General features: G+C 41.7%; 2 protein-coding genes across 2 annotated transcripts; one reads left to right on the top strand and one right to left on the bottom strand.

The window, feature by feature from the left end:
- Positions 1–7,848: 7,848 nt before the first annotated feature.
- On the bottom strand, positions 7,849–9,135 carry NPY1R (neuropeptide Y receptor Y1; the record flags this gene model as incomplete). Its single annotated transcript, XM_084204347.1, has 2 exons — positions 8,428–9,135; positions 7,849–8,307 (listed from the first exon to the last, which is right to left on the bottom strand). Exons 1-2 carry the CDS (start codon positions 9,124–9,126, stop codon positions 7,849–7,851), a joined length of 1,158 nt encoding a protein of 385 aa, XP_084060473.1. The 5' UTR covers positions 9,127–9,135.
- Positions 9,136–24,163: 15,028 nt separating this feature from the next.
- Positions 24,164–25,501, top strand: NPY5R (neuropeptide Y receptor Y5; the record flags this gene model as incomplete). Its single annotated transcript, XM_084204358.1, has 1 exon — positions 24,164–25,501. The coding sequence occupies exon 1, from the start codon at positions 24,170–24,172 to the stop codon at positions 25,499–25,501; it is 1,332 nt and encodes a 443-aa protein (XP_084060484.1). The 5' UTR covers positions 24,164–24,169.
- Positions 25,502–25,997: the final 496 nt, after the last annotated feature.

Below are 25,997 nucleotides of genomic sequence, written 5' to 3'. Positions count from 1 at the left end.
CTAAAACTGCATGGCCACAACTCTTGGTTGTGCTCCAGAACTGTTGGGCCAAGTTGCACTGCCTAGCTCAGACATAAGAGCACACTTGTTGCCCTATCTATTGATAACGTGGCTGGATGGCTGCTGCCAAATGTAGCAGGCAAGTTTGGCTCTTCCATTATTTTCCCTACTTGGGTATTGATAAAAATGCTTTTACCTGCATAGCTCCCAACCTATCTCCCCCAAACTTTTACAAGAGTACAACTGCACCAAGCTACTGTTATATTCAGTGATTTTCTAACAGTGCTTGTGCAACCCAAATGTAGTTTAAAAGGTCTATCTAAAAGCTTATTACACCAAATTTGGTCAACAGAGTGAAGTAAATGGCAATTCTTCTATATGAAAGGTTACTTGGATCTTCCTTAATGGGTTAACAAAAGCAGCACATGACAATGTGTCAGTATTGAAAGATTTGCAAAGTAAAAAGGCTTTTTCAGAGAGCGGGGCTGCTGTTCAACCTAAACATGCACTTACTGAAGTCAAGGCAGACAATACCCACTGCTCTCCCCTCACCTACCAAGCTAGTAGTTTGTTTGGTAAGATAATCATCTAGGTTGGTTAAGTATGACTTCCCATTTAAGAACCCATGCTGATCACTTTCCTGTCCTTCATGAACCTGGAAACGATTTCATTAAGTCACTTGGTTATCTGAATGTATAAATTCCACTACAAAAATCATTAATATTTGAATTCAAGTTTCTATATGTTGACTTAAATGTACCCTTATCTAATTCTAAAGACACTTGTTTTTAAGCAATGACTTGCAGTGGTTTTATTCATGACCGCTTATATTCCTGCTTAAGGTGCACCTCTACCAGGTAAATGCACAGCCCGTGCTGCAGGCTGAGATTCCTCACTGCCTGAAGTGAATTTCAAATGTAAACTAACCTATGCTGTCTGGCTGTTAGCGAGCTTTTTTGGTTTTTGTTTTTTTTTATAAGGGGAAAAAAGCAGCAGTAGTAGTAATCATCATCATCATCATCATCATCATCATCATCATCAAAAGAAAGCTCACACTTTTGCTAGTGATGAATTGCTAGTACCCTCTTCAATTTGCTGTGAAGCAAATTGGTTTAAATCAGTAAGCCAGGCAGCCCAGTGGACACATTTAACTTGTAATTGTGTCAAGAAAATACATCAGAGTAAAACTCACAGAAGAACTTAAGAGGATAACCATACTGTAAGAAGCAGCTGAAGATGACTTTTTAATTTGTCCCTTGGACAAATGCAGATGTTCAGACACGCATTGCACCTTAGTAACACTTGAAAGTACTTCACCCAAAGCTGATTTAAGTCAATGGGAGGCTTTTCATTAACCCTCCAGTGTTTTAGGTAAGGCTTTAAGGCTTTTACTTCAGCACCTGTCTAACTACAGGCAGATCAGCATGGTGACTGACATCCAGGTGACAACCACTGTGCCCAAACTGATAATAAGTCAGAGCTTAATTGAAGAGACTCAAACTTTACAGTCATGATAATAATGGAAATAAAAATCGGAGAAGGTAATCCAGTCCTGTCTCTTAAATCTCTTAATTATACAATTTTTACTAGTCTTCAAGAAAGAAGCGAAGACTTTTCCATACATATCTTCAAGTGTAGTACAAATAATGAGAAGCTTATAGGCAAGTGAGAGGCTGTAAGGCTAAGTAAGGATACAAAGTGTGTTGCCCAGTGTCTCCTCTTGCTGAATATCTGTGGTGGCTGATCACCAAGAGAAAGTTAATTCTTAATGTGTAAGCTAAGCTGACATTTAAATTGCATGAATTATAATTATAAAAACAGCTTTAAATGAAAAGGGCTGAATAACAGTATGCAATAGCTGCATTTTCAATTTTTCTATTGCCTGAAACATCTTCACATTTCCAGTCACATTTCTACAAGCCCTATATGGCCTCTCACCCATATGTTCAAGCACACATTGAATAGGATCTTTCAAGGACATGTTTACACAGACAGCTTTTATTAAGAAACAACATAAACAGCATAATAAAAACTTGGGAGAGTTTCATAGCTTGGGAGAGGCTGGGGCAGGGGGCAAGATTGCAAAGGGAAAAACAGCAGCACACAATCAGTGTGGATATGAGCCAAGAGAGACAAGGAGGGCTTTGTTGATCAGGTTACTCCTGCTGTCATAAACAAACCTTCTCCATGCTGTGCAGAAGAAGAAGCAAATGGATTCATGTGCAGTAGGTGGGTGCAATGAAAAGCTGTTATTTTTCGATTGTGCCAAAACCATTTCCTTTGTTTCAAAAAGCAATTTAGATTAATCCATGGTAAAGAGTATTAAAAAATATATCTTCAGAGTCATATATAAAGGTCCATACTCTTTTTCTGGAAATGGGAGCAGAGAACCTGTTTATCATGGATACTTCTTTAATCACCACTTTGCTCAAAAAAACCATTTTCCTCTCAGTCGGTTGGCCCCCCAAAATAACAAATACTTGATTCTCCCTTTGAGTCTTTTTGTGCCTGACAGAAGGCATCGAGACTTCATCTACGTCTTCTGCTTTTTGTCTCTCTTCTAAACTCTATTTCCCTGTATATCTGAAATTTTGCATAATTTGTAGCAAGCTAGTTAACCATGCAGAGCATCTCCTGTGCAGCACTTTCAAACCTGGGGCAAATTCTTGCAACTAAGTCTGACCTATGATAAATAACCAGATCATCAATTCAGCTATTTGGAAAACACAAGACAGCGTGTGCTGGCAGTTTTGCTGCAATGAGCTGGATGTTGTGCATGGACATACTTCCCACACAGGCTTTGTAAATTATATACTTCTAAATTCTGAGAAACTTGCCTATGAAACACTTGCCGGAAGATAATTTTAATGAAAGAAACTATTTAAAGCACTGTCCTGAATAGAACTGAATTTTATCATATACTCAGGCACTTTACAAAATCAGAGTACAAATTTCTACAGCTTCCTCAGAAAGCAGCTAGCAGGGGGATGAAATACAAAGTGAGGGCAGAAGCTCCATGGAAGATGGAGGAAGGGAGGCAGCAGTCATCAGGCCCAGTGCTGCCCTGGAAGATGGAAGTCCTGCCACTTAGCAGCTGTATGGATAACTGAGGGAAAGACATTTTGGTGATGCATAGCACAAGAGTAGTGTAGGTGTGAGTGCCTTGGAGACTAGGAAAGAAAGCTGGAGTTAGTCCTTGTGAATGCACTCCCAAATATTTGAAATATCGACTTCAATCAGACCATTAACGCTGTTATGCATGGGCAGAAATACTGAATAGAAGGGATTTCTGATCACAGGTTAATTAAGTGCAAGAGCCAAAGCTGATCACATTTTTTAATCTTGCATGTTATACTCAAGCATTTGAAATTCTGCAAAACCTGTATAGAAGAATTTTCTTTCACGTCAACTTTAGTAATGACTTGGCTATTTAGCAATAACTCAGGGAAGCAGATACCACATATTAAAGAACACAAGAACGAAGAGGGCATGGTAGGTCTTGGAGCTGTATATATCCTTCAACTGGGAAATGACTGTCAATAAAATTTATCATTGGTTATAGTTATTATTCCTCTCTCCTTTCCACTCAACTGAATTAATTTAATCTGTTGCAGACAGAGATGTTATTTAAGCCCGTGTTTCCTACTGTTTTGTATGCTTTAAAAATAAGAAGAGAAGATAGAAAATCTCCTTATTGTCTTCATTCTCTATGCACTGCATTGGTAAATTCTTTGATACAAAGAAGTAGGAAGGAAAGCTTTAAACTGATGCACTATGAGGCTCAGAAAAAAAATCCAGAGAAGAATCCAAAACAAACAAACAAACAAACAAACAAACATCTATATGTCATTAAGTTATTTCTGTAAAAAGCTAATATCCAAAATCTTATTTTTAGGAAAGAGTGCGAGCTTCCAGCCAGCAATGCAGTATTATTTAGTAGTAACCATTTAGGCAAATGGTTAAGTTCTCAGTTTCATTGATCTGAGAGCATTACTCTGAGGTCTAAATGAGGATTTGATATGCAGGCCTGAATTGAAACATAAACTGATTTACAATCTGAATATGAATCAGCATAAAATTTTCCCTTTAGGATCCATTAATAATAGCTGGTACTGTAGTGCAAGACCACAGAGTCAGAATATATGAGCCCTTAGCCATTCACACCTTCATCAGTGATGAGATGCAGTCAGCATCAGCTAAAGTCCCTTGGGGGTTCTGTCATGTTGATTTCTTTTCCTGCTTTAAATCTTTTCTCTTTATGTGGTCATAATGACAGGGTGGATTATATACATATAGACATAGATTTTTAAATTTCCAGTCCTCTCTTAGCCTACCAAAGGCAGGTTTTATTGTCAATTAATCACTTCCTTTCTTATTATCCTTTTTTAATGTTGATGTGAAAGTCATGAATTATTGTACATAGTAATAATGACACAACTATTTTTTGGAAAAAAAAAAGCAAAATGGGAACACAGACATATTTATTAACATGGTATACAAATATGCTGGTTTATTTAGATTATGCAGAAATGTTTGTGGTCGGTCAAAGTGACGTTTAAGATGCTAAAATAACTGACAAATGAAGCAAATACTGATGCTTATTAAATAGTTACATTTGTCATTTAAGGCTGGAGATTTGACATGAAATGTATGACACATAAATAATAAGATACATTATAGATCACTCACTGTTCTGTTTTTCTGTCAGTAAAACTTTTCTACAAGTCTGAAAGAATAAAAGGGATCTTCAGGCTTTTGAGACAGGAATCAACACGTGCTGAAGTGTGGGACGTTTGGCAAAACAGCACGTAGAAGAAATAAATATCAGCCCAGAATGATTGAAAAATTATAGTGAAACACAAAACCTGTCAGCTTATCCTGTAAAGAAATTTAGCATATAGAGGGAGAAGCCATGCTGGAGCTCTGAAAATGAAAAAGAGGATCAGTACAGTAGCTGGCTGTTGGGAGGGGAAAGCTTTGGAGAACTCCAGCATCAAGTCATGAAACCAAAGACAAATATACTGCTTTTGGTAGATCTGAGCTACACCCTGCAGATGTTAGGTCAGCACCTCAGAGAGACTACTTTTATCTCTGTCCTCATAACAAATTCTTCAGAAGAGCCATGATTTTGCCTCTGAAATTCTCCAAATGCATTTTCCTGCAGAACAGCCCTTAAATTGTGCTCATTTCCACTGTCATTACAGGCAGTGTGCCCTGTGCTGTTTGTGTGACAAAACACTAACCTGAGTGCTCAGCAGAGGCTCAGAAAGGCTTCTTGCAGGGAAGTGAAGAAACATAAGAAGCATGATCCCAGGACAGCGGTGCAGAGGGAAAACGGCTCCTGAGCTTAACAAGGATGAGCAGGCAGAATGCTCCCATTTACAGTTCACCCTGTTGATCAGGTGCTGGGGGTAAAAAACACCTGACAGGCATTCTCAGGAGACAGAATGACACACTGTCAGATGGGCTGCATGATTTAAGGCTGTACCTCAAGCAGGAGAAATGTTGACATAGGAAGAATTACGTTGCTATCCCACTGGAGATCTCCAAATCTTAGGACACACCTGGTCCCTGAGCACCAGCAGGCTCCTCTAAAGTTCCTCTACACCTACTCTGTATAAACACCTACTTCAGCTTAGTCAAAAATTTCCAGCAAAGTAACTGGAAAGTTTCTCAACTGAGTGAATTTTCTTTTTGCACTACATTGGAAGAAAGGGCATTTAAAAAAAAAAAAAAGGAGGAAAAAAGCCATAAAATTCACATTGGCATTTTGTAATGGGAAAAACCCACTGTGACAATCTTAATAAAAAAAAACCCCATGGCTGTTTTTGTACATTGTATCTCATTGTGAAAATACACCTCCTTTGAAACATGAAAATTGTTGCAAAGTGAGAGAAAAATAATTTTGGGAAACTCCTGTCAAGTTATTACCAACACATTCCATGGAGAAGCACAAAGAAAAAGGAAATCTCATAAAATTCAAAAGGCCAAAGCTCTGAAAGAACCTTCTGTCTTATAATTAATTTTCTACATTCTGCCTCTGTTCTCAAGCACAGAAAACTCCTTCTAAATTAAATTATCTTCCAGTAGAGAAATACATGGAATTGTAATGCACAAGAACACATTGCTACTTTAATATTCTACACTATTTATAAGACAGCACAAGGCACGGTGTTTCACTTTTAAATACTGGCAACCCCAATAATTTTAATTTCTTAGGCATTTATCTATGTCAGATTTAGAACATATGAAATTCACCATAACATCCTGAGATATTTTAGCTTAGAAACATATCACATCAGATTTCCATTTATGTTGCATTTACATTTATATCCATTTTAAAGACCATCTTGTATGCCAGAATGATTTAAATTGACCTTGCTGAAGGAAAGTAGGGTCTATATTGTATTTTTAAAAGCTGATTATTCAAAAAGACATTGATGATATAGCAAAGTACACTGTATGACACAGAACCTCAGCTGGCTGTTATTGTTGTAATTTCATTTACACCAGTCAAGTTATGGATTCCCTCAACTGGGATCTAGTCACAATTATTTTGTTTAATTAGAGGATATATATTTTAAGCAGTAACAGAGGTCTATTGTGTATATTTGGCAAATGTTTCCACACTTCAACCAACAGTGGGAACTGTAAGTTTGGAAGCTAAACATACCAATTATATCCAACCTATATTCATACCCTTCTTTTAAATTTGGCAGGTCTTGATTAAACCATCCTTACCCTTGGAGATTGTCCAGGTTTGTGCCATTGCACCTGAACACAAAGTATTATGAGGCTATACATAATTTATATAGATCAACACCAATTAATATGAAAATACTCAGATAGCTCAATCTTACTTTTTTAACCAGACCTGAATTTCTCTGTCACCTGTGAGGATGGAATTGCACCTTGTCCAGACAGCAAACAGTCCCATCTCCCTCTTATGTATGTCTCAAGGAGAATTTACATGGTTCACAGGCTTGGAACAGATGGTGCATTTCATCCCAGCAACAGTAATTCCTGTCACTGATGCCAGATAAAAATGGGGTTTGGATTTTTTAAATTAAAAAGCCTGTGTTATTAAAACCAGCTGTAATCATTTGGGACTGAAGCCCCATTTGTGTTTTCATTTGCTGTACTGAAGCATCAGTTATCCCATTGTGCTCTGTGGAATTACTGTAGGGTTTTATTCTTGTAAATGAGAACAGAATTTCTTTCTTAATCCTGTCTTTGAAACTAAGTGATTACAGCCCAAATTGCCTCTTTGAATGAGACAACTGTATGTCCCCATTTAAACATATTCTATAGGTTTCAAAGAATTCTTTTTTTTTTATGCAAACCTACACTGATTTTACAGGATTTTAATGTTGATCAAAAGATTAATTAAAAAAAAGTCCTCTTCAAATCAGAATTTCCTAATTTTATTCTTTGGTGGATATCCTCTGTAATGACAGTGCCCCTGTGTTTCATATTGTTTCTAATGGGATTAAATGGACAGTCCTCAAAACTACTTCTTTGAAAAAAAATCAATAAGCAAACCTTTGTGCTGAAGCACAGAACTGTACAAAGAAAACAGAACAAAAACAGCTGATGAAAACCATAGGTAGTAACAGGTCTGACTATGTCTTAAAATAAAATTCAGATATAACTTCTGTGAACATTAAAGCAGTAAAAGGGGCAAAAATGCAGAGTGCATAATTTCAAAGGGACAACAATCAAAGTTCCTTGGAAAAGGAAGAAAAACATTATTCTTTTTGTACTTGTTATGTAATTGTGCTTGTCCTTGGACACATTTCACCTGCAATCACACTTCTTGCAGTTTGGTGTAGAATTTCTATTACTTCTTTATATTTTTTCATCGTCATCACTATTTATTTTTTTAAATGTGATAGGGCTGGCCTGCCTTAAAGAGGTTTTTGAAACATCTGTGTGCATGGTGGACATGGCTATAGTCTCATAATCCTCCTCACGGGAGTTGAAGTGACAAAAATGAAAAAAAAACTGCAGGTCCCTTTGGAAGTTCTTATTGAGAAACCCGTAGAAGATGGGATTCACACAGGTGGAGATCATGGCAGTGAGGTGGCAGATCAGGAACAACAGGTTGTGGCTGCAGGTAGCAACAGGCAGAATTTCATGATTCCAATCAAACACGATATTGAAGATGGTGAGAGGCAGCCAGCAAACTGCAAATGCGACCACTATCGATATCAGCATGATGTTGATTCTTTTGGTTTCAGAGGATCTGTACTTACTGTCTCTCATCTTGTCCATCATGTTGTTCCTTTTTTTTAACCGTATGTATATCTGCAAGAAATTCAACAAGGAGAAACACATGGAATAAATTAACCTACCACTGTCACCTTTGCAAGAATAAACAAACATCAGGTAGAACAACGTACATATTGCAAGAGGATTCTATCTTACCTTCAGGTAGCAAATAAATATAAAACAAAGCGGTCCAAAGTACTGAATCACCAAAAGCGTTGTGGTATAAGAAAGCCTGGCAGTGTCCCAGGGGAACAGGTCCAAGCACACATATTTGTCCTTATATTCGTCAAATGTTACATTTCTGAAGGGCTCATCTGTCAATACGTGGTAGATGAGGAAAGGCAAGGAGGAAGCTGTGGCTAAAATCCATATGGCAGCAATCCCCATGTAGGCATGTCTGTTGTTCGGCCTCCAGCCGCGGGGATTGATGATCAGCTGATGGCGCTCAATAGCAATGAGGACTAAAGAAAAGACCGAGACGGTGATGGAGGCACATTGCACAAAGGGGTTCAGCTTGCACATGGCCTCCCCAAAAATCCAGTGGTCCATTAAAGTGTACACAAAGGTAAAGGGAAGACACATGATGGTCACTAGGAGATCAGAAAAGGACAGGTTGACAATGAGGATGTTGGTAACGTTGCGCATCTCCTTTTGTTTTAAAATAATGACAATCAAGGCCAGATTCCCAGAGACTCCCAGAATTATCACAGTCCCATAAGCCAAGGCCAAAGTGAAGACCATGGCCAAAGGCACGTGGCAATCTTCGTCCTCAAACTGCAAGATCTGCGAGTTCATCTCCGAAAAATTCAGGTGACCGGAAATATTTCCCAGTGGGGCGAGACCCGAGGTATTCATGTTGTTTCCAACTCGCCGCCGACCTTCGCCGCCGCCGCCGCGTTCATCCGGAGCGCTCCGAGCTCCGAACGCGCCCGCCGGCCCCGCAGCGGAGCCCGGGCCGAGCCCGCTGCTCAGTCAGTGCCGCATCTCCCTCGCAGCACCTGGGGAGAAGGGAAGCAGCAGGGCCGGTCACCGCCAGCAGCAGGGCCGGTCACCGCCGGCCGCCGCGCCTGCCCCGGGCGGAGCGCGGTGCGCCCGTGTCCCGCGGCAGCGGAGCCGCCCGCGCCCGCCGCTCCATCCGCTCCCCGCCGGGCTCTCTCCGGTCCCTCCGCTCCCCCTCCGCTCCCCGCCGGGCTCCCGCCGCTCCCCGCCGGGCTCCCTCCGGTCCCTCCGCTCCCCGCCGGGCTCCCGGCGCTCCGCTCCGCGGGGCTGCGCAAGGAGGCAGCGGGCAGGAGCCGGGCGCAGGACTGCCAGCGGGGACACGAGCCCTGCCCGGCCCGTTCCCGCCGGCACAAGTCGCACGAAATAGCGAGCCGGGAAGCAATTTCAGCCTTGCCACCAGCGCAGCCTCCACTTTATGTTTTACATCTCCTTTTCGCAAGTTTAAACTGCAAACGTCTGCTTTCTTAAAGTGCTCTAAATGAAATTATATCCAGGCATCACATGAGGAGGAGGGGAAAGCCCATCTGACTAATGTGACGGGTGGAAAAATGACTCAATTGCTGCTTTTTTTTTTTTTTTCCAAAACACATACACTTGATGTTGAGCGGCTAAGTGCCCTCAGCAGCACTGGCACTGAGTCAAAGGTAAATCAGGAACTCTGAACACCTTAACCTTAGCTAGCAGGGCTGTGCAGCAAAGAAGTATACAAGACAAAAGACAAAACTCGGCAAATTTTAAACAACCCAGAAAATTTCTTTAGCCATGCAAAGGAAATAGGCATGCTTAAATAACCACCCCTTTGCAAGGCCTTGGCTTTTTATAACCTAAAAATCAAGCATGTGTGTTCAGAAGGCAAATTAAAAAATAAAATCAAATTAATTTATAAACAATTAAAAAACCAATTAATTGGTAACCTGACACACCTTTACTTCAACTTGCCATTAGTGCCGCTGAATCTGGGCATCATTAGTGGCTTGCATTCCACACTGAGTCTGGAACTTTCTCTCTGCCCACTCCTGTGAGCTAAATGTATTGCTCACTTAACCTTAAGTTATGGTAATGGAAGTAATGCCACTTAAAATTCACATAAGTGGGTTTCAAATGGGTCTTCATATGGCATTTATCAGAAAAGCTGTAAAAACATTGCCCACTAAAACATAATTCAATAGAAGTTACCCTGAATAGTTGAGTTTTTGTTCCTAAACGGTACCCAATATAAATCTCTGTACTATGTAAGTCTCTGGAGAAGAATTGTCTTTGTCTCTTACTGGTGGCAGACAGCCTTTTAACCAGCCACATGCTGGGCACCACAGCTGGGGCTGCCTCCTCCCTAGGGCAATGTGTGAGGGCTGGGCTTGCAGCTGCAGCTCCTCCCGAGGGTCAGCCAAAGGGTGACCAAGCCGATGCCATGCCCTGTCCTGCTGTCAGGAGCTAACCCTGCTGGCTCTTCTGGCTCTTTCAGTCAGCACAAGGCTACATGAAACTGTGACAGGCTTGCTCTGAGTGACATTTTAGTGTGAGAGTTAACAGCAGTGATTTCAGACAAAAGGCTGCTTTGTCTGTTTGACTACTCTGATTTTCAAGCTATCTAGGTATGCACCTGAGTATTACCTCTCAGACCTTCTGCTAACTAAATTGATCAAACTTCCTAGTCCACCAAACCTGGTTTAGGGTCTAATAAAGAAATTTCCACCCCAAGGTCCCTTGAAGCATCACTTCTGTCACAGCCAGAAGTAAGTGCTTTACCCAAATGGAAAGTGTGTGGCTGATGTGGAGAGCCAGAGCTCCTTAATTCCCAGTGTAACTTTATCAGAGCCTGAAAATCGACACCTGGATTTAATAATGAGCCCCATCATCACTTGTGTGGCACAAGGTGGGCACTCCAGCCCTGTGACTTGATAGAATGATGACAAGAGCAGGCAGGAGCCATGTCCTGCAAGGAGGGAACTGGGCAGGTTCTTTCACCAGCCAGGACCAAACTGCCCCCAGCAGTAAGGTGTCTGGGGTTTAATGCTCTTTGTTTTTCTACTCCCTTAGCCAAGCTCTGCTCTTGCTTATTTATGAAATATCAAACTCAAAACCAGAACATGCTACTGCTCCTTCTCCCCTCATCTTTCTCTCGGCAGAGATGCAACCTCTCTGATGTGGGCAAGAGTGTATCCAGGAACCAGCCCACTGCTGCCAAGTGAGGAGGAGTCCTTCTTTCCTGTCCTGCTGCAAAATGTACCAGACAACAGAGGGGCATAAAGTTCAACCTCCCACACAGCTGCGCTGTTCCTTGTCTCCTTAGTCAGGAAGGAGATCCCTCCCCATTCTGAGTGATGGCTTGGTGTGGGGAAAACCCATAGCCCTGCAGACCCCTCTGGGTGATTGCACAGTCACACACAAGCACACCCTCCTGACTCTCCATGAGGGATTTTGGTCAAAAGTTTAGCACCAGCAGGCAAAAAGGGTGAAATAATGTGCTGCGAGGTGAATGGAAATGTACAGTAAAACTATCAGAGCTGTTCAAAAACAAGAGCAAAATGTTGTCAGCTCAAGCTGAAGGTTCACCCAGCTGCTCGGAAGTACCTGGAACCTAATCCTCCCCTGGATTTTGTCACTTGCACCTCAGACAGCAAGCAAACACCAGCCTAACTGGCACACGAGCACCCAGAGCCATGGAAAAGCAACCATGGGGAAACTCACCTTGCAACTGCTCTGCCCGTCTTTGGTCTGCTCAGGGGCTGGCCCAGGAGGCTGGATGGAGAAGGAGCAGGGAAAGGAGAAGGATCCTTTGGTATTTCTCCAGTCAGATCCTAAAGATTGGTGAGGAAGGCTGGAGACTCCCCCTTAAAGCTGAACTCCACCTTACCCCTGTATCACATGATGGTGCTCTACGGAGTAGATCCTGAAAACCACATTGCAAGCACATCACCTTTAAACTGCACATCTGGGGGTGGGTTGCCTAGTAATTCCGAAAGAAATGCAATTAAATATTTAAACAAAAGAGGGGGGCTGGGGGCAGAGCGCTGGGAAAAGCTCAGGAAGGGAGACAGTTTCAAATCGGTCTGCCTGGTTCATTTTGTCTGCAAGTTATTGCCATCTTGTGGCCAAAATAAAGATGGAAATAGAAACTGTCAGAAAAGGGACGAGAAAGCGATTTTCAGCATAAGGAGAAAGTTACAAAGTTTGGGTTTGGCTTTTTAAACCAGTACAGCTAGCTTCTGCTCTGCATTTATCGTGCATAGCAATAGATGGACCAATAAGAAATGTCAAGTTCCTGAAACATCTTGCTGTCTCACTCACAAAAAGCACTGCCCTGATCTACTTCAATGGGCATAAAAGACACAGTAAATTGGGAAGTCTGTGAGAAGTTACCCAGATAAACGTAAGAAACGCTTTAAAAATGCCTTGACAAAACGTGCAGACTGTAATAGGAGTTTGTATTTCTTGGAAAACAGAAGTTCCCTGATTCGTCCATGGTCCCAGACTGAATTTTCCTGTGTAAGGAGTTGAATGCTCTCACATTCTTACCCACAGGCATGCATCTATTATATGGCAACACTCTTGTGTCATGAATAACTCTCAATTGAGAAACCAGGCTAATTATAGCTAAAAAACCAGGTTGCACAGTGTGAATGATTGTGACATTTTTTGTAGAAGAAGCTGCACAGGAAGATTTCAGAACCCAGAATAAGGCTGATGTTTGCACTGTATTTACAGGAGCTCGGCTCAACTGCATTGTAATTGCAGTCCTCGATGTAAAAAAGACAACTGCAGGCACACTGCAAGGCTGCTGTAAAGCAGTAGCCGTGGTGCTGCTGACATTTTAAGAGCAGCAGCCAGAAGGGAAGTGCAGGCTGTATATAATGCCTCTCAAGAACTTCAGTCCTATGTAGGTCATTAGCATGCGTGCCTTTGAGCAGAGCAAAAGTAGGTACACTCAGGCAGGGATCTGAGCTGAAGGGCTCATAAAGAGCATATTTCTGTCTGAAGCAGTGACACTCTTGGACATGCACAGCTGAACCCCTCATTGCTTTGGATGTGGAATGATATATCCACACTGTCCAATAAAGATATTTTTAAGGGCAATAGATGTATTGCTAGGCAGAGTAAAAGCTTTGTTGTTTTTTTTTTTTAATGCCAGAATGTTCCCACTACTTCCCTGTAATGTTCTTACCCATATGGTCAAGACGGCTATTTAAAAATTAAAATAAGCGTTCTGTGATACAAAATTGTTGTACTCTGCCAAGGTATCCAAGGCAGAGATACATTTTTAAGACCAGTTCAGAATAAGAGACCTGAGTTTACATGGCAAGCTGGGGAGTTGCAGGGGTGGCTTTTGTGAGAATAGTAAACCCTCGTTGACCAGAACCATTTTCATCTGACTCCAAAATGCACCCACAGCTGGCCAGAGCAGAGATTCCTCCCCCCCACTGCCTGTGGTGACAACCACGGTGACAAAAGTTGCTCCCTGGCAGCTCATGCAAGACCATGGTAGGAGCAGATATGCATGCTGTGGTCCATGGAGAGGAGTCCACACAGGAAGAGTCTGTTCCAAAGGACTGAAACCCATGGGAAGGACCCGTGCTGGAGCAGGGGAACATCATAAGGAGGGAGGAGTAGCAGAGGAAAAGGGTGCTGAACTGACCAGAACTCCCATTGCCTGTCCCCCTGCACCACTCAGAGGGGTGGGAATATAGAGCAGTTGGGAGACAAGAGTGATGTTGAGCTTGGGAAGACAGGGATGTAGGGAGTTGTAAATTTTGCCTTTGTTTCTCACCATCCTATTCTAGATTTAGATTTAAATAATGTACCACAGAGCCATTCATTTACTAAATGCCAATTTTTCAGAAATGTCTGAATTTTCAGATACATATGATCTTCTTTCTCCTCCATTTTGTCATTAATCATGAGGATCTCCATTCATAATACTTCACTTTTTAATGGTTAATACAGATTTGAATTTCAAACATTGCATAAACATGGGCAAAGCAAACCTCACAATGCCTCTGTTATACCATGCAAATACAATAATTACCTATAAAAGATCAAAAATAGAGCCTACATGTTACTCAGTGATCTGAACTCACAGTGATAACAAATATCCATAGGATTATTCACACTGCAGAGAGATGCAAGGTCAGGCTTTGAACAGTGTGTGTGTGTAGAGCAGTGGAAAACACTGCCTCGGTCCCTGAGTCTCTCAAACGTGTGCTACATGTAAGTGTATATACAGAAATACACACACACACACACACACACACACACACGCACATATATATATATGTGCACACATGCTATAACTCCAGCCTTTCTACAAGTTTCTGCTTCACCATACTCTTGTGTGTTCACTCCAGATGACTAAATCAGTTGGAGCTATATTAGTCTTCTCTGAAGCATTTCACATACATGTGAGCACTAATACATGTGAACACTAAAAAAATAATCATTCTAAATTAATAAACAGATACTGATTCTTTTCAAACTTTCCATTATAGCTGTATAAAATACATTTTGTGCATCGGATATGCTCCATAGGAAAATCTGGCATTTGCAGGTCCTGGCTATTCTGTGCATCTCCAGTCTCAACACCAAGCTGATGGTCTCCATCTGGAGCTCCAAGCTCACAAAGATGTCAAATAATTCCTCATAACTCTTATTTTATGGATGATGACTGTCAGAACATGAGAACACTGGGGTAGTAAGATAACCATTATGTTAAAGATTATCCTCTTCCAGGGAATAAATTCTTCAGTACATCAAAGGCACCCTGGATTGCATGACTTTGTTTGTGTGCATGTGTTTGTTTGTGTGAAGGCGTGACATTGCAAAAAGAGAGTAAGTACAATAAACAGAACACAAGTATTTCAATTAAGGAAATAGAACAGCTTGAGTAAAAGAATACATAAATGCTTTGAAGCAAAACCATTGAGAAGGTAACAAGATGTTTTTTTAAAAAGAATATAGAATAATAGATGAAGATGTAAATCCATTAAAATTCTTTCTCACTGCAAAACTCAAAAATAGAAAAGATTTCATAAAATGGGGCTGTCACTTTAATTGCAATGTATCTTTGTGTGCTCAGGCAATGCAATCCCTCCCTAAAATTTAAAACCCAGTAAGTGAAAGAACACCAGGAGGGTCATTTGTATCTTCTCTTCTGTATAAAACAAACTGAAGTCACAACTATTGGAAATAAATGGAAACACTCTCTGAAGGGTTTTTTTAACTTTATTTTTATTGGTTTATATTCTAATAATGAACATCAGTGCCATTGAAATACTTGCATTTCACACTACTCTGTTCAAAGATAAGGGAACTCACGGTCCTTGGGGCAAAAGTCTGTCATCAGTAGACTGAATAGGCCTTTTGCATTTGAGTGTAATTTCAATTGCAGCAAATTCTCTCTTTGGCTAAGAACATGTTTATTCTGACATAACTGCATCTGACACCAAACATAACAATACTTCATTTGAATGCTAATGTCACAAACTGAAAAAAGCTGCATGAATGATTATGTGGTCCATCTCTGCTGACAGTCTTGCTGCTACAGTTCCATTTTCAACAGTACAGCCAAGATGACTAATGAAAACCTATCCTGATCACATGAAATATTGCTTAAAGGCTGTTTGAGCTATCACCTAAATTATATCCACCTGGCTAAAATACTAAGTCATGTTTTCTGCTATGGGCAGCCCACGGTGTCCATTCCAGATTCAAACTTCTATACATCCATACAAAAGCTCTCATCTGGCTTCAGATGAAGCAGAAATGGGCCCCACACATGAACATCCAGATAGGTCAAGGTGTATAACACCAGCCAAAAAATGTGATGACACGTTAGGAAACAAAACTTACTAATTACAGGCTCACTCCTGGAAGTATTTTATTAGCTAATCCTCAGGTGTCCTGCATTTCGTTGCACAGACATCTCAACCATTGCCACCTCCTCAGAAGTCCAAGGCTTGCTGCTTTATGCAAACTAAGAATCTGTGGAAGGGATGGACCATACAGGAGCCAGACGTTAGTGGTATTTTTAATAGTGTTTTATTAGAATTTTTCTGGGCATAAAGTGTTTGGGTGAAGAATTTTAACCAACACAAATGCTTTGTATATATCTCACAAGATGTCTCAAATTCTGTAGCAGCTATGTCTTACCACTTACACTGTTCTGCCCATGGATATGTGCTCCATTGGTAGCAGATTTTACAATAACATTAGACTTTGTCTCATGGCAAACTTTGACTTGGATGATTGACTCATGCTGCAGAATTGGATATTAGGTGCTTTAGACCTTTGGTTTTGTGGCATTTTTCAGTTCTCATGGATTTCCATTAGAGCTTTGAGTCTTCCTACCTTCCACAGTTTGTCTTTAGAGGCAAAATTTTCTAAGATATTGGAATGATTCTCCCAAAAGAAAGATATATTTGGGACTGTAGTAAGATACAGGACAATACTAATTTGAATTCATATAGACACAGAGTTTTCTCCTGTATTTTCTGTTGTATTCTTCTGACTCAGGAATCCCAGCCTTCTCTCTCTGACGCACCATTTTTTCCCCAGCTCCTCCAGAGGAGGTACCTTTTATCATCACTGTCTCTCATTCCTTGAGAACTCCATTGTGGTTTCAACAATCATATGGTAGCTGGTTTCTAGGGAACCTGTACTATGATCTGCTGTCACTCCTGACATGTGATATCGCTAATGGCCATACCTTTTCTATCTCTAGATTATTGATTTCATTATTCAGTAGTATTACTGGCAAGACAGAGGTACACAAACAGAGGAAAGGAAAAAATTATAATGATCTGAATAGTAATTGTCTCTGGTGTGCACAAGTATCAGTATGTGGTGTTATTTACAGGTCTGTGGGGAATAATACAAATAATCTCCCACCTGCCAATACATTACTCGCTGATGAACCCTCTTAAAATAAGACAATAAAAAAAAAAGTAGAATATTTTCTTCTTAGAGAGAATTGCTTTGAGGAAGGAATACTTGTCTTACTGACTACTCCTGCTAAGAAGCACATATTTTCTGGAGGCTCCTTGGGAAACTGTACTAGGTGACCTTAGAAATGGCTTAATATGATGGTAGGCTGTTTGTACCTTTATGAAGGTACAATGGCATCCCACATAAATCACACTTGTGCAATATAAGAAACTTTAATTTCCCACTGGGCTCAGCCAGCAAATTCAGACTACTTGTAAAACACACTATCAGTCTGCTGTAGCCAGCAGTTTCCACAGAAAGATGTAATGTCTTTAAAACTTCACTTTTTTCAGGAGAGACCTTCCACTTCAAGCAGTGGGGCCAGCAGTGTGGGAAGCTCTCCTGGAACAAGAGAAGCAAGGAAAGTGTTAATCGTGCCCATCATGTGTTAGAGCCATAGTGGGTTTCTATCTATAGGTCAAAACTTTGCATGAAAGGCTTCAAAACCATCAGTGTTAGGTGGGAAGATGGTCAAAAATGCCAAGAACAGCTACTCAAGCCTAAAAAGGATTAAGTCTGTTCTCCGTTGTGACTAACAGGAGAGTTGTGTTAATAGGATGAGATGGATTGGCACGTCACTTCCACCTGGCAGCTCCCTGTGCTCCACTTGCACATGCAGTGATTCACCAGCAGTGGGTGGTGAATTATGCAGAAGCCGGCAAAAGAAGATGGGATGAAATCTTCAAAAGAAGATAGGATGAAATCTTCTTTACCATCCTGAGCTCATCTGCTGAAGATGAAGATTATTTGCTCCTGGATGGCCCAATGAGTATTTTCACAATACCCAAGTTAAATAAGGAACATACCTGGACTTTTCAAAGGTTATTTTACAATATGATTGATCCAGTTGTTTTGTCTTTGTGTGGTACAGTCTTTCACGGGCTAATTATAGGGACAGCATTTCTGCAGTGCTGTGTTAATATCAACTGTCAAAGTAGCACCTTAGCAAATGGGAAAGTCATTACATTTCTGTGTCAGATTCTGCCACTTGTGCTCCCAGGGACCTGCGTGTCACTGAGTTCTGCTGTAGCTCTGTAATAGGACTATGATCAATGATTCTTCTTGTGCTAGAAGATAACAGCTGGTGAGAGTAGCAGAGTTTGTCTTTTCATGCTTTGTACTATGACACACCCAACAGTTTTTAGGCCTTAAAATATTGCTTACATAAGAAAATGCCTTGCTTTCTTACTGATTGTACAGATAAAATTAAAATCACCCTTCAGATATTTTGCTATATAAGAACTGAACTCAGCTCAGAGAGAAAAACTATTTGGGGGAAAATCATTGCCTTCCACCTGTTCTAAAATAGAAATTAAAGGGTATTTTAGCAGCAGGGATAAAAACCTCCGGAGCTCTGCTCCAGCCGAAGCGAGGGGAGCTCTGATCAGCGTTCTGTGATTGCCTGTCTGCGCTCGCACCTCGCTGTGTCCCGAGACTCGCAGCGCGTTTCACCTTCGCGGAACGCCGCGCCCTGAGTGCCGTGTGAGGCACTGAGAGCATCCCCTAAGCACCGGCGAGCGCGAGGTGTATTTACCGTCTCGCTGTATTTCCATGGAAACTCTGATTGTCACACCGTGCCGCGCTGAAATACCGGGCTCCAGGGCTGCCCGGAGGGGCCTCCCGAAATGCACCCCCGCTGCAGCCCCAACCCAGCTCCAGCTCAGCCGAGCGGGCGGCGGGTGCGGCACCGACGGCGGCATCCCCAGCCCCGGGGCTCGGCCCTCCGCCGCGGGCGAGCCCCGGCGCCGCCGCAGCACCCCCGTAAGATGCGCCGCCAGCCCCGGGGGCTGCGCGCCTCCCTCCGCTTCCCCGGAGCCGCGCTCCGCCCGCCCGTGCCGGAGCCGTGAGCGCGGACCGGAGCCACCGCCGCGCCGCCCCCGCCGCCCTCCTCGCCGCGGGGCGCCCGCAGCGGGACACGCGCGCAGGTAACGCGCGGCGGGCGCGGAGCCGCCACGGCGGGCTGGGCTGGGCTCGGCTCGGCTCGGCTCAGCTCAGCTCAGCTCAGGTCGGTTCTGCTCAGCTCGGCGCAGCTCAGCTCCCCTCCCCTCGCGGGGCGGCCGCGCAAGTTTGCGCGGGGCCCCGCCCTGGCACCAAGTGCGCGGGGATGGGGGAGCGCACCGGCCCTGCCGGGGGTGGCGGAGTCTCGGGGATGGGGGAGCGCACTGGCCCTGCCGGGGGTGGCGGAGTCGCGGGGATGGGGGAGCGCACTGGCCCTGCCGGGGGTGGCGGAGTCGCGGCGGCCGCGGGGCGCCCGGGGTTCGGGCTGAGAACAGGAGCGCGGTTTCAGGCGCGGGGGAATGCAGAGTGGTCCTCAAGGGAGGCGTGGAAGGGCAAAAATATCAGTCGTTCCAGTTTTTGGGTGGCTTGGTGCTTTTGCGAGCCAGGAGTTGCTGTGCTCCCTGCAAAAAAAACGTAACCGGGCGTTTCAAGTTTTCTGTTCTGGCCAGCGAATAGCCTTATGTTCCATAGCATTTCCTTGGAGCTGGACATACAATCTCATTAACTGGCTTTGGTATAATTTGGGAAGTTGTACTCTTGTTTTCCGGGATAATGTTGCAGTTCTTTTGGTGATTCAGATAAATAGGCATACCAATAATGTGTACAAAAATCGGGGTTTTTGGACTTCTGAAGTAATTTCAATCTGTTGAATTCTTCCAGGTTCTCAGCCTAGTTTTTGCTGTTGCACATTATGAACTAGAACATGAGAATCAGCAGCTTTTCATCCTTAGCTTGCGTAGTGAATGCAACACTTCAGTGGTTTCAGATTTTGCCTCAGATGTTATCTCAGTCTGTATTGATGTGAGGGTATTATTTTTCAGGTTGTAACAACACAGGTCAGTGCTTCCCTAAAGCTTTGGTGGTCGTGCAGTAACAGCCACTCATATTAACTATTTACATCTGTGTAGAGGCTTAAAAACCTTCTCTGACTTTTTCTGGGCAGTCTTGATATTTCTCCAGTATTATGAGGGCAGAAAGGTTGTACTTACAAATTTCCACAATGTGCTTCCTCCCTGTATGTTTTTCACCATGGGGTTTGGGGGAGGGGGGGAAGGTGGGATTGTTTTTGTTTTTTGGGATTTTTTGTGGGGTTATTTTGGCTGTTTTTTTCTTCTTTTAACATAGAGAAAGGTCATCCAAGACTGTAAATTGTTCACAGCTATAAAGGTTAATTGCCCTGTTGCAAGGATTAAACTGATGACTGTACAAGGACCAGCCAGTCAGAGATAACTTAATAGGTATTAATATTGTGGGATATAAGCTCTTATCCATGAATAAACCTTAATATAAGTATCTCATCTAATTGAAGGAACATTTCCGGAAAAAGCAATTGCCTTTAGAGGATGATGGTTGCCTGCCTAACTTCTGCGTTCTTGAAAATTTCCCATTGAATATATAGAGAAATAGAAATATCCAACCTATTAACTGTCCTAAATTATGATTTAGGGATTTTGTAATATAAGTCATAGCTTTAAATGAAAAAATGATGTTAAGTATAAGACGTTAACCATGTTAAATTAGCACAGGTTATCTGGTGCCTCTAACTCAGCTATATGCTAACTGCAATCATTTGACTCTTACAGTAAATATTCAAATCTACCTTGGATCCTGCCACAAAAATGCAGTCTCTACTGCCTTGAGCAGCCTAGCCTCCTGCCCCAAGCATCCCACTGAAACTACAGGAGACCTAGGCAAGCCCACACAGAGCTCATGGGTAGGAGCTCCCGCAGGTGTGGCTGAGCACAGTCAGGAATGTGCGGTGTGCAGACCGGCATTGCAGAACAGGGACCTCATTGGCTTGACTGATAGATGCAGGAGGTGAAAGGGATCCAATGTTTGGAGCTGACAGCCAGAAAACCTCCAGCAGGTACCTTCAGATTGACTAAATCTGAGCTTTGAAAACAGGTGCAAGCCACCCTGGCACTATTGTGCAGTTAGTTTAGAAATACACTTCAAATATAAGGTGAAGGTTTTGAAAAGGAGCTGTATTACTTAATTCTGTTTTCCACAATGGGATTTTCAGAAATTTCCATATCCCTGAAAGTTACAGCCACGTGCTGCACTGGGATTGACCAACCAACATGAGGGAGGGGGAGCAAATCTCTGAGAAGAGAAGCAGCTGTTAAAACAAAGCAGGAAGATAAATGCCAATAAGTGCACACAGCCCTGTGAAATCAGTGGCATGCTAAGATGAGTTTGGGGACTAGAGATCAATGACATGGGAGGAAAACTTCTGTTTGCATCTTTACTGCTGCTGGCACTCAGACTGACAGCAACTGGTTTCTTTTTCAGGAGAAAAAGCTCAGAGAGCAAGAGATTTACTTGGCATGTTTTGAAATTAGGGGGGAAAGTCTGCTTTCTTTTTACATGTTCAAAATTAAAATAAAATTCTCTATGGGCATTTTGCAAAGGGAACTTGTGTCAGCACAGCAGTTGTCTGTTGAAATCAGTAGATTTTACTGTTAGTCCTTCCCTCTCTGTCTTGCTGTCACTCTGAAATTGTGACTATAGGAAGATGGTGCAGAAAGGGTTTCTATGCTTCACAGACTTTTTTGGGCCCTGGGCATCCAGCCAGGGTCTGAAGAGATCTTGGTGTGACTTTTTCCAGTGCTTCTCCTCATGGAAATAAGGACACGTGGTAGGGAAGAGTTTGTCTCTCACCTGAGTCAGAAGGCAGCCATAGCACAGAAGGAACAGAGCTGGTAAGCCCATGCTGGACTTCAGAGGCACTCCTGCAAAGCTTCTTCAGTACTGATGCATCTCAACAAAATATGTCTGCTTCAGAAAACCAGCATATCTGCTTTTTGTTTTTAAAGACACAATTTGTATTAAAAACACAATGAACCTTCTGCTAAATCCATACTGCAAGAGCTTTATGTGGAGGTGTGGAAATCCACAGAACCTGGCAACAATATTTCACTTAAACCTTCAAGAAGAATTTAGTAAACATTAATTTCTTAAACACGTTACAACATAACACTACATAACATTTTGTTCCTTGGTCTTATTCTTAGCATTATATTACCTTATCCAGGGCCAAGGTTATGCAGGAAAAGTTATGTAGTGTTACATTTAGGAAACAGAAAGAAATTTCAGCAGATTTGGAAAGTCACTGTGGTGCACATACCATTTTCAGTTGGTTACTAGCAACTCAGAAATTAGCTTACAAAAATTAAGTAAAAAACTATTTACTTCATGAGCTTAGAGTCGTATAAAGAGAAATCCACCAAAATGAAAGCTGATTGTAGCAATGTAGAAATAGAGAGATTAGAGATTAGTTCACTTACAAAATCTCTTGTCTGCTCCTTTAAAGTTGGTCAAGTGGCAAATGTAGTCTCAGATAGCACTGCTTGTCTATTATATGGTTTTCTACCATTCCATTAAAGACTAGAAGAAACTGAACAGAAACAATATGCATTAATGCCTCTCTGCTCATATACACACATTTATAATATTTAGGTTATCTAATTTCATGGATTTAGTTCTTAATTCTGTTTTAGCTGTTAAAAAACACTTTAATATTGAGGCAAATTAGGAAGGCTGACTTCTTTTCACCTCTTTCCAACATATTGCCTGCAAGATCTTTTTACATATATATATATATATATATATATATATATGCATGCATATGCATATTTCTACTCTTACTTGGAGGACCTTCACATCACAATACAGTTAGTGAACATTCTCAGGTTGTTTTATGGCTTGAGCTTCCCTTTGGCTCAAACCATAACAATAGGAACACACATGATGTGAAGGAAGGAGCACATCTGCATGCGTGGAGGGAGCCAAATAATATTATTGCACTTTGAAAATGTCAGCATGGTACAGCTCACTGAGGATTGCTACAGTGTCAAAAAGCCCTGCCTTTTTTAGGTGACAGATATAGCCTTCTGCTCTACTGACATATGCTTTGGGTTTGTAGATCTTTTTTGTTTTCTCTTATGCAAGATTTCTAAACATTAAGCACTTTTGTACAGGACATTGGCACACTGGGGAATTTTGACTTTGAAACTCTAGTACATGCAAGTGTTTAAGATAAATGGAGGTTTGAACTGAATTCTCATGTCTTTCTGTTTGTTCTAATGAAGATTCAGTAGGCAGAATAACTTTGTGCTGAGCTAGGTATAACACTAGATGATTCTGTGCTGAATAAGTAGCAGTTCACTGATTTTTCAAATGTCTGTGTGGAGTTTGCTTCCAGATAACACTGTCCTCTCTATATTACATGCAATTACTTTAGGTGTTGTTTAGTTTTCCTTTCTGCTTGAGCACTGTTAAACTATATTCAGCACTTAGGAGAAGATGTTTTCTACACACACCACATCAGGAATTCCATCTTGGATTACTGACAGTGGATTTCCTGATTCTTTTTGAAAGCTCTCACCTATTTTGTGTTAGTTGTCTACTAGCAAGGTAAGAAATATTACTGCAGTTGTTAGCATATGCATTTTCAGGTGCCTTCTTTATAATTTGCAATGATATAATGATTAGCCATCAGCCCAGATGGTGACTGTAATTTCCTTACTCATATCAATGGGCTGTTATTCACATGAGTAATCTCACCGATTCGAGGTGTATTGCTTTTGTAGCTAACTGTTCCCTCATGGAAAGCCTGACAATATGTTCTTCAGCAAAACACAGTTAAAAGGCAGCATCATAATGCAGACCTGTAAATTGCCATTCTCCCACGTGAGCATCTAGGTAGGAGGCCTAGGAGTGCTGAACACCAAATGATAAAACCTACTTAGCTAATTGATATTGACCTGAAGTTATCTGCCTCACAGTAGACTAACATCAATAGTAATTTATTTGCATTGAGGTAAAAGGTAAAGTAATGTATTTTTACATTCTGATTAACAGCAATATCATAATTTCTTCAGATGCTAATTAATGCCTTTCTCGTTCTAAGCAGGACTGTAAAATGGATTTAGAATTCAAAGACCGTAACAACAGCACACATACCAAGAACACCTCTGCTGCAACAAAGAATTTTTCTGCCTGGGAAGACTATAAGAGTAGTGTTGATGACATGCAGTACTTTCTTATTGGGCTGTACACACTTATAAGTCTGGCTGGCTTTGTGGGAAATCTGCTTATACTAATGGCCCTACTAAAGTGCAAGCAGAAGACAGTAATAAACATTCTCATTGGAAACTTGGCCTTTTCTGACATCTTGGTTGTGCTGTTTTGTTCACCTTTCACGCTGACATCTGTCCTGCTTGACCAATGGATGTTTGGCACTGTCATGTGCCATGTAATGCCCTTCCTCCAGTGTGCCTCAGTCCTAGTGTCAACTTTGATGTTAATATCTATTGCTGCAGTCAGGTACCGTATGATAAAGTATCCCCTCTCCAGCAATCTCACATCAAAACAAGGCTATTTCTTAATAGTGATCATTTGGGCCTTTGGCTTCACAATTTGCTCCCCTCTGCCAGTTTTCCATAAAACTGTGGACCTCAGCAAAACTCTGAATTTAGAGGGACTGGAGAACAGGCTGCTGTGCATCGAGTCATGGCCTTCTGATTCCTACAGGATCGCCTTCACGATAGCCTTGCTGTTCATGCAGTACATCCTGCCGCTGGCGTGCCTGACCGCCAGCCACACCAGCGTCTGCAGGAGCATAGGGGCTAGGCTGTCAAACAAGGAAAACAAGTTTGAAGAAAAGGAGATGATAAACCTAACTCTTCATCCCTCTAAGAGCGCTGGCACGCAGGTTCAACCCTCCAGATATTCCAGGTGGAGCTGTGCCTTTGGCAGAAGGCACCACAGAAGATACAGTAGAAAGACTTCAAGTGTGATGCCAGCTATTTCAAGGCATCATCAGGATACTCATTCCAGAGATCTCCCAGAAACCTCTGACACAGAAAAAAGCCAGCTCTTTTCCTCCAGTAAATTCATCCCTGGGATCCCTATCTGTTTTGAAATGAAACCAGAAGAAAATGCAGAGATCCAGAACATGATTACAGTATCCCAGTCCATCATCAGAATTAAGACAAGATCGAGGAGGGTTTTTTGCAGACTGACAGTGCTAATACTAGTTTTTGGCTTCAGCTGGATGCCTCTTCACCTTTTCCACATTGTCACAGATTTTAATGCCACTCTCATTTCCAACAGACACTTTAAATTAGTGTATTGCATATGCCATTTGTTGGGTATGATGTCCTGCTGCTTGAATCCCATTCTCTATGGGTTTCTTAACAACAGCATAAAAGCTGATTTAATGTCCCTTATTTCGTGCTGCCAAATACCATGATTTTATGTGCCCCAAGATAAAGTAAAACAAACAAGTATGGCTTTCAAGCCTAGTGGTGTGTGTAGCTGTAAAAGATAAATTAGTTTAGTTTAGTTCGTGAGAGTTGGTTGTGATTAGTAGCATTTTTTTTGTGGATGGATAGTTCTATGGCTGCATGTATTTCTTGCATTGGACAGAAATATATGCATATGTTATAATATTCTTTTATCTGTTACATGTAGGAAATCATCCCAGTGTACAAAACCAGGATACCATTTTCATTACCCAAATTGTTGGCAACCTGTACTTTGGAATTATACAGAATATATAATGAGTAATAAATGTGAGACAGACTACTTAGACATATCAGTATTAACTGTCATAAAACTATAATAAAATACATATCATTTACTAAATAATTATTGTTGAGATTATTTCAGTGCCAACTTTAATTGTTTTCTAATATAATTAAGTCTCTCTGGATGTTATTAGGAAAATATTTTTCCTTAGCTCTTTG

Source organism: Fringilla coelebs (assembly GCF_963513975.1).
Source record: "Fringilla coelebs genome assembly, chromosome: 4".
Lineage (NCBI taxonomy): Eukaryota > Metazoa > Chordata > Aves > Passeriformes > Fringillidae > Fringilla > Fringilla coelebs.
This window is presented reverse-complemented; position numbering and strand designations above follow the sequence as displayed.